We start from the raw sequence: 9871 nt of genomic DNA, 5'->3' as shown, positions 1-9871 counted from the left end.
CTCTTTTACCAGGTCTATATTTACTGGTATACATTTAAGCAGAGTTATGTACCAAATTCCTTTCTTTGAAAGGAATTGAATTTGTACTTTTTTTTTTACTCTGTACAGGATTTCCCCACAGGAAGAAGCTTAGTTGAGGTGGTAACCTCTTGCAAATGACGAAGTTACCCCCCCTCCAACAGCTAGATTATTGCACTAGGTTGTGAATAAACTATCCTATGGTATCTAAACAACATTATGCTGAATAAGAAATTGTGGCAAAAAAACAAGGAAGAGTTTTGTGTTGCTGTTTGCTATTTTCTCTATGGAGCATAGCTGTGTTTTTGAGTGTGGTGCTGTTTATTATTTTACATTCATTGAGGCTACAAGTCTTTTTTTCCACTTAGAAAATTAAGTGGCTTACACTCCCTTTATTGTTCTTTATAAATGTTTCTAATCTACCAGTGACAAATGGATACAGTATTTGTCTGTGACCTGATAATTTAGCTGCAAGGAAACCCTACTTTTTTTACATTGGTTACTAACAAACCCATTGAGGAATCCAAAACCCTAATGTGTAACATTTCCCTGTAAAAAAAAAAAAATTGAGATTGCTTACTTGTATTGCTGGTTTCTTTTATTCACATACAACACATTGGTTAATCAATGGAATCACAAGTCTCCAGCAATTTCAGAATTTTATGTTAATTAATTATTTTTTTAATAAACATAGACTTGATGCAAATGCATGAGATATGCAATTATGTACCATCACAGCTGCAGGCTGGAAAATGGCCTTGCAGTATATACTAAGAAACAGTATTTCACCATGGATTGTCATGTGCATTCAGTTGACATTTACAGTATTTGGGCAGGCAGCCCACCTGGCCTGTATCTGACTTGGAGAAATCATGCTGTACATAGTAATGTATAGATTGTAAGGAATGTACCCACATGCACAAGCATATCTTAAATAAAATCTTTATTTATATTACAATTATAAAAGTTGTAAATTATTAAGCCATAAATGTCAATCACCTGTTTTCCTAGTTTCTTAAACTTGACAATGTTGAATGGTTGAACCAAGCACACAGAAGTCCAGAGTATATCACCTCTGGCTCATTTAGTCTTTGGACCAGTTGTGCTTTGCAAGTTAAATGTTTTCAGACTCAGAAAATGTTTTCAAAAATGTTTCCGAGTGGCAGAATGAAACACTCCAATTCAGTCTAGACAAACATAAGGCAAAATGCCTAACTTTTCTTTATTGCTGTAAGGTTCTAATGAAATACATTGAGCCCAGTCATACCAGTTACTTTTGCTATCATAACAGCCATTAACCCCTGACCAGTGCTGACTGTGGATTTGAACCAGGTCTTCAATGGATACCTCTTGGCTGACCCCTGGCAGATGGGATGCAGGCTCTGTTGGCACAATCACACAAGGCTGCCAGCCTTCTGAAGCTATGGAATCCTGTGACAGTAATTCCTGTAGGTGGTCAATATACTCCTTAGGCTCTAGTCCTGAAACAGTAAGCCTTTTGCATTGGCTACTAAAGTACTTCTGAATTATTTTATTTTTGGCAAACTCTTTCCAATCTGATTTGTCCATGCTGTCCCAAATTTGCAGGTTCCTCTCCCTAAGCTCAGAGATGCTGCCTGTGTCCTTTGGCAGAGGAGACTCGTGTTCAGCTTTTGAGGGAGCTGATGTCTTTGGCGTCACTACCACGATTTTTCTTCTCAGTGGGTCATATGTTATTCTTCTTTCCTTAATCTTTCCAGGTCCTGGCTCAGGCGGCAGGCCATCAAGGCACACACTTACATCTTTAAACCCACCCTTCCTCCTGCCCCTTTTGGATTTTGGTTTGGTCTCAACCTGTTCTTCTCCTACAGAGCTAGGAGGAGAAAGAGCTTGTGACTTACCCTCAGCTCCAGGATGGGTTGAAGTGCTAAGAATATCTACTGGTGATGATGATGCTGCCTTGTGGACGATGGCGCTGTGCTGCTGTGTGAAGTGTGAGGTCCTTTGTGGGTGCTGAGAAGGCGGTATTGTTAGGAAGGAGCTTGAGTGGGCATACCTGTGCACAAGAGAGTAATCGGAGGTGGCTGTGACTGGACTATGTGGGGGGGTGCTGCAGCTGGCTGGAGAAAAAGTCTCCAAGCTCCCTGGTTCCTGAATTACTCGAGCCCAAGATTTAAGTTTCCTTTGCTGAAGACTGGAGTTATCTGAACTTGGGCTTTGGGGCCATTCCAGGGTTCCCTTTTCTAGAAAACCTCCAGTTTCTTGTCTGACAAAATGTCTGTGACCAGACTGCCCCATTGGCTCAGATGTTGGGCTGGGGATAACTTCGGGGCTGTCCACAGCTGCCTCATCCACCCGCACCCAGGCAGTATGGTGCAGGATGTGCATCTCTGTAAATGAAGGTGGGACGTTGCATTTGTCAGGATCCACAACAGAACTGAATCGGTGCTGTTCAGCAGGAGTTCCTGAGATGCCTGGTGTCATCTGCTGCACAGGAGAGTTTTTCCTGTCTGCACAAACGCTGGCCGGGGTAGATTCCTCAATCAGTGCTATCTTCTGCCAGCTCTTCACCAGTTTCTTTGCTCTTTTTGATAGCTCTTTCTTCAGGGTTTTCTTACGCAAGCTGTTGACGTATTTTCCTAAACGAGTTTCCTGTTAAAAAAGTAAAGTTAAACCTTGTGCAGAGAGCATCAGTCATAAATGTCTCCAGCTGGATGACCAGAACACAGCAAATTAAAACTAAACAGAATTCAAAGCTGAACATAATTTGTCTGGAACCAATTTGAAAACATTGCAGCAGTCGCACTCAGTCCTGGTCCTGAGGGTTTATGACAGCTGGCTTATGGTCCAGGTGAACTAGCTGCTTGATTGTTTTGTTTTTTTTTCCCCAAAATACCCCAGTACGTGGTTCTCCAAATGTGGTCCTGGGAAACCTCTGGAACTTCTCAGACTGCATTAAGTTCTTGTACTGAAGGTGTTGGAAACAGAGTATTTCATTTTCTAAACCAATGACTGGGTACAAAAAAAGTCAGATCAGTTCCTGGTGCAAAACAGCAGTGGTGATTAAGGCCCAGATGGACAAAACCCAGCTGACACAGAGATGCTCAAGGACCAGGAGTAAGAAGCACTGGATTGTAGGATCTAACAAATATGTGATGGGTTTCATTCTGCTGAACATTTCAAATAGCGGTTGAAAACAGACACTATGTACAAGCAATGTTACTACATCTTTACATCACATTTTACATCTGTGGCTAAATTTGTTTCCATATGGCCTTACATACCAGGATGACAGAAGAAAACTTTTATTTAACCAGGTAAGCCAGTTTACAAGAGATTCTCATTTATAATAATTACCTGGAAAGCACCATTCGTACAGCAGAGTATTAACTGGACTTTTTTGAATGCAGTAACATAGTCAGGTGCACAACAGCATCATCCAGAGCCCTGTCCGCTCCTGTACACTCAATACTCTTCTGAGTTTTTCTTTGCAAGCACATTCAGCAAAGACAACTCCACTTTTGCCTGAATTATTAAACATATGAAATGTCTCAATGTCAGTTTAAACAACTGACCAATCAGTGATGTCAAGTGGGAATGACACTATTCTGTGGTGTTCTGATCACTTTCATTCCACATACGTATGCTAACGAGGGGAGATGCAGAACCCAGAATTAGGTTCAGGGTTAACAGTAATTGTTAATCCTATACAATTTCCCATTCAGCAAAATAGGCTCAGAGTTAAGACGGAATAGACTCAGAAGAGACAGGAGCTGTCAGATAGCATTATAAAATAACATTATGAGCTGTCAGGAGTTGTCAGAGCCAATGGCCAAAAGATGTGTTCTATGCAAAGACAGAGAAATCATCTCACACACCTCCAGTGCCTCCCTTGTGATGGGGTAGTTCTCCAGCATTGACAGGACTTCTAACACCTTTTCCATGTTCACCACCTGGAATACAGAAAAACAACCCAGTTATTACAAAAGTACAAGTAGACAGCGAGTCACTACAACATTTCAGAACAAGACTAGAGGATTGCACTACCTAAAGCAGGGATCCCCAGTCCTGGTTCTGGAGGACCAGTGTGTCTGCAGATTTTCAGTCTAGTTAGATCAGTTCATTACTGGTTTAACTGAACCAGTTTAATACCTTCTCCCCACGCTTCAGGTGCTGTTTATAGAGACCTAGGAAATGTGAAGACACTCCACTTCTATAGGACCAGGATTGCCCCCCCTAACCAAATACAACTGCTCAAGATCCAAGGACCCTCCCATACAGAAAGTTTACACTTTACATGTAATTTGATATTTTCCCAAGAGCACTTCTTAAGTACTGTTTTTGTGTGTTTTTTGGAATCCTCTCCAAAAATGGAAGTCTACATACACGTGTTTAAAACATTTTTCCTTAATTTAAACTTTTAATTACTTGAACTCAGCTTCAGTCCATAATGATATCTGACTGATTTTCTTAATGGTTCACTAGCCTTCAATGCGAAACAATTAAACATTCAAATGCAAAAATGAAAACATCTAAGCGCACTGAATTTAAAATACACAATTAACTAAAATGATTAAAACGAAGTTTAAATAGGAAATTATTACATTTAAATATCAGTTGGCTTATGAGAAGGCAAAACTAGAGCTCATCCTTGGGATCACTACGAGACAGTTAAATGGTTGTGGTAAGATGTAGCCAGTTCAAGGTTAACCTCAATTAGAAAAATGGAGATGGTAATGATGGAAACTACAGGATCCTGAAGAATACAGCACAGATTCAGAACGAATTAATGTTATAGGCACTGAAGTTAGCATCGCTGCCCCAGCAGCTCAAAGGTCTTGGGTTAATTTCCGGTCACAGCTGTCTGTGTGCAAGAATACTGGATGGTCTCTGCTCTTCGCACAGGTTTTCACAAAGCCTCATGCCAAAGACACAATAGCCCAATAGGCTTTCCTTCTTGGTGTCCATGAGCAACACAAACAAAACTTGATATGCCATCTCATGGTCACATATATCCTTGGTCACTCATAAATATTGTGTCTACAGCTATACAGTACATCTTCCTGTGGTGTCTGGATTCAAATAAGCTCCTGTGAGCACGATGTCTAAAAGACATCAAAAGGTCCCCACACTTTATTTCACCAGGATCCATGTGGTCTCTCAAGAACACAGTGACAGCGCCTGTGTGGCTTTAATGTTACGGTGTGCGCAAGCAGATGTTAGTTGCCTATCGTTGAATTTTATAGCAAAGCACTGCCTTGAAACAGGATGCAATGTGATACATTATTTTTTTAATTTTAAAACAACAGCGACCCTTAAGAAAACTCTGACAGATAGGCCCTTTCAAGGAAAAGTCTAGCGCGTACTGCTTCTTGCACAGAAAGGTGGCAGCAGCAAAGCATTAACTACAATGAATTACGTTAATGCTCTGATACGGGCATTTCGTCTTTCTCGAGTAAGGCAGAAGTCATTAATTGAAACAATAAATAATTCAAGTAATTCATAATTAGGTGTAGTTTTACCGAACAATCTGTAAAGTACTGATAAAAAAACGAAAATTTGGCTAACTCAGAAATCGAAGAGAAGTATTATCACTTCTTTCCAAATTATGTTTTTTTATATTCTTTAGAATGGTTATAAAAATGATTTGTTTCTGGGTGCTTTTTTCCATTAAACATTTAGAATATGTAAGTTTTCTTTTGAAAGTTCCAACACGACAAAACAGCGCTTCCACTCAATACCACATCGCTAGTAGCAAGGTGCGAGTTAGTGTCCGGCTCCACGCACTGGTGTCGCCCCACAAGTATCGTCTGGAGGGACTGCACCCCTCTTCCCTCAGAGCTTACGTTCGCGTCTCGATCCATTGATTGAAGTAACAGCTCCTTCATCTGCTGTGGAGAACAGGTCTCTTTTGAAATTAATGCCATGTAGATGCGACGATACACTACACCGACAAAAAATAAAACCGAAATGATTTCAAACAAAACACAGTTCCCAGCTTGCTTATTACGGTCTCATAAACAACTTCCTCACCCTTAGCAACCACGCCCATCCCTGTCGTCCGCTGCACCTTTCGGGCGCCATGATAGTGAGGTCAAATCTGCCTCTAGATAGTAGAAACTATTACCAGGACTGCAATGTGCTAGGCGAAGGTGTAGTTGTTCGATAACCTTAAAAAGTATTTTTCAAAACTATATTGTATAATTGTACAAGTTAAACCCTGAAATACAGCACGAATTATGACACGATCGTAACGGGGATGTTCCAATATTATACTTAAACAGTAGTAGATTGTTCAAGAGCCGTATATTTCTGTACAACTCGTGAAGATTCCCGAGTTTGGCCGCATGGCTCAGGAAGCATTCGTACATGATCCATTGCAAACAGAATTTATTGTCCTGGAGATTTTCTGGCTTTATATTTAGAACAGTTAGACCAATTATCTAATATGATAATATGATTTCTACAAACTAATAAACAGCATCACAAGGTGGCTTTCACCACCCTCAACAACTAAATCAATTGCCCAAACTAAACTTTCACTGCCCAGAGCAATTAGCACTGATCCGAGCTTCTTTCCTTCCACCATTCTCACTACTTCACTAAGACCACAGACTGTTCCTAACAACTGCATCGCCCACACCTACTATAAAATTGCAATCTTATGCACACTCTAATCCCACTAATCAATCTCATGTGAAAATTTCATTATTAAATTAAAAAATTTTCCATCCATCCATTTCCTGACTGCTTTATCCAATACAAGGTGAACAAGGGCCTATCCTGGCAAGCAACAGGCATACACCCTAGACGAGACCCCAGTCCATCGCAGGGCACACAGACACAGGCAACAGGGCCAAATTAACCTACCAGCATGTATTTGAACTGTTGGAGGAAACCAGAACACCCCGAGGAAAACCATGAGAACATGTGGAGAACATACAAATTCCACACAGGTAGCACCCCAGGAATTGAACTCATGGCCCCCACACAGTGAGGCAGCAAAGCTAAACACTGTGCCACCATGCCACCTTCCTTTACCTTATATTTTTCTTAATTTGTTGAACCACATGGGAAGTGGGAAATGTTTTTGGCTTTTGATTTAGTCACTTATTGTTACAACATGGCTAGATACAACCCCTTGGGTGGTGATTGGTCAGAACCCAAGACCAAGGATATGAAGAGTGGCGGAAAAGCCCAAAGAGGCGTGATGGGTTGGGGCTTGAGTGCTCCGGGATGGAGGGAAAGTGAAGTGAAAGAGGAGTGATAACAGAGTAATAGATTAATAGATTCCTGGCCAGCGAGGCAATAGCACAGGCTGGTTAGTAATGAAAAAGAGGACCAAAGACACGACAGTCTGAAGAGAAATCAGCTGTCTGTATCCCAGAGGGAAAAAGGCTGGCATAGCAAAGTGCCAGCCCTTCGAGGCATAGCCCTCCTCAACCCAGCGATCAGAATCAGGAAGTCTCAGCTTCGGGGTAGAACCGAATACCAAACTCCTTCAAAAAATGGAGGAACACACTGGTTTTTTGGATAGCCCTCTTAACAGTCAGGGGTGCAGGCAGGCGGACAGACAGACTGACATGGAAAAAATTAAATAATAAATTAGAAATATGTATCAATTTCTCACATTCAATGGCGAAATACTTGATTACATATAGTAAAGTATTGTATTTAAAAAGAAACTCTGAGCTGTGTACAATGAGACAAACAACACAACTGAAAATGATGCAAGCAGAATTAGACCTACAGCAAAACAAGTGAGTAAAACAAACAGTAAGAAGATATGACATATTAATAGCTTGACTACAAAGAGCTTCCCAATTCCGTCATCGAAATACTTGCCTTAATTACATTATCATCTGTTTTCCTTCAGGTTGGAGAAAAGACGACAAATCAGAAGCCCACTTTGTAATTTGCGATTACCTGAAATAAAGTGTCTTCAATTTGACTCCCTCTACTCGCGTGAGAATGTTTGCGAAAACACCGGGCTCTTCCACATTTAATGCCGACAGCTTGGGTGTTCAATAAATACCGGAGGAGCGCACTTGCCTTCACGAGCTTTGTGGGACAAAATGATATTACAGAAAAAAACGCGCTGGTTTCTGCTGCATGTGCTTCTGCTGGGACTGATGGCAGCAGTTTCATTAGTGGATCGCGGGCCAAGAATATCCATATAAGGTGACGTGGAGGGGGACCCCACTGCACTGGAAGGGGATATTGGTGACATGGAGGGTGACCCCACTGCTGCTGAAGGTGACCTGGAGGGAGACCCCACTTCCCTGGAAGGGGATATAGGTGACGTGAAGGGTGACCCCACTGCTGCTGAAGGTGACCCCACTGCTGCTGAAGTTGACGTTGAGGGGGAACCCACTGCACTGGAAGGGGATATTGGTGACGTGGAGGGTGACCCCACTCCTGCTGAAGGTGATCCCTCTGCCCTGGAAGGGGATGTTGGTGACGTTGAAGGTTACCCCACTGCTGCTGAAGGGGACGTGGAGGGTGAGAATATTGTGAACTTCTCTACTTTTGTTCCATTTTGTGTGGCACTGTTACTTGTTTTCTCTTGCCATGACCTAACAATTTTTTCTTGCAGGGTTCTGGTGAGCTGTTACTGCTTTAGTGCTTGGAGTGACTGGAGGACTATGTGAATCCCTGGTCTTGGATTGCTTTGAGATGCCAATAAACCTGTATAATTCAGATGCCTGGGAATGTGTTCAGCTTTGTGTGCTCGCCTACCTCATGGTTGCCATTTAGAAATAGCTCTGTACTTGCTTATGGACTCCCCCTTGCCACAGGCCCTACAATTCTTACGTTCCAGTGCTTTGATCTGCCAGGAGTGCGGCCATATTGGGCCGAGAGATTGAGCCACCATATGTGCCTCATAAAGCAGGAGCAGACACCAGGTTAATGGAAACTTGCAGATCTGGAGTGCAAGTGCTTGCCCTCCTGAAGGCATCTGAAAGGGGTGGGAACCACTGCTCCCGGTGACCCACATACCTGTTGGTTTTCATTCCATCGCAGCTTAACCAGATCAAGTAAAGCTTCAATTGAATATCTGCATTTGATTCCAGTCACAAGTTTAGGGTTTTATTTCACTTGCAAAATGGGATGGTTAAACCTTCTACATGTTTAAAAGTTGTGAGAGTGGGACTTGTCGCACATCAAATGTCCAAAGACATTTTAGTTAAAGCATGAGAAACTCTTCAATGAAGAGGCAGACAAGACCGAGGCAATCAAATGGGTGACAGTGGTTTGTTTTTGGATGTTGAGTAACATCCAGAATCAAATTGTACTCCAGGAGATGGACAGTGCCCACGAGAACATTGCACTTCACAGTGATGGTGATTGGCTCGGCAACCAAAGTCTTGAAACAGGCCAACGTCCACAACCAGGTAAGCAATCAAAGAAGGACGCCACGCACTGCCCAGTGGGCATTGATTCGTCGAATATACGTATATTCACGGCGAAAATACGGCTATACGTGTATATACGTCACCGCGATGTATAATCAACGTTGAATTGCAACCGTAACGAGGAGTATACGGCAGTAATTAATTTATTTATTATATTTATTACAATATTTATTATACACGTGTAAATAAATTAATTACTGCAAAAATTATTTACTTCGTACACTGTGCAGAGTGCCGTATACTCCTAGTTGCGGCACACACGATATATACAGTAAAAAGCCTCAGGCACTGTGTTAGATGTGTTTTCGTTATATATGCGTTTATTAATGTCGTCGATTTTACGGTTGCAATTCGACGTTGAGTATACGTCGCGGCGACGTATACATACGTATAGCCGTATTTTCGCCGTGAATATACGTATATTCGACGAATCAATGCCCACAGCTTGGCATTCAAGG

At 41.9% G+C, this 9871-nt stretch overlaps 1 protein-coding gene across 1 annotated transcript; it reads right to left on the bottom strand.

Moving 5' to 3' along the window:
* Positions 1-944: 944 nt before the first annotated feature.
* LOC102691943 (mediator of RNA polymerase II transcription subunit 26-like) lies at positions 945-6019 on the bottom strand. The gene is made up of 3 exons (XM_015355694.2): positions 5844-6019; positions 3876-3950; positions 945-2649 (listed from the first exon to the last, which is right to left on the bottom strand). The coding sequence occupies exons 1-3, from the start codon at positions 5922-5924 to the stop codon at positions 1201-1203; spliced, it is 1605 nt and encodes a 534-aa protein (XP_015211180.2). The 5' UTR covers positions 5925-6019; the 3' UTR covers positions 945-1200.
* Between the last annotated feature and the right edge of the window lie 3852 nt (positions 6020-9871).

Source organism: Lepisosteus oculatus, chromosome 9 (assembly GCF_040954835.1).
Source record: "Lepisosteus oculatus isolate fLepOcu1 chromosome 9, fLepOcu1.hap2, whole genome shotgun sequence".
In the NCBI taxonomy this organism is placed as follows: domain Eukaryota; kingdom Metazoa; phylum Chordata; class Actinopteri; order Semionotiformes; family Lepisosteidae; genus Lepisosteus; species Lepisosteus oculatus.
This window is presented reverse-complemented; position numbering and strand designations above follow the sequence as displayed.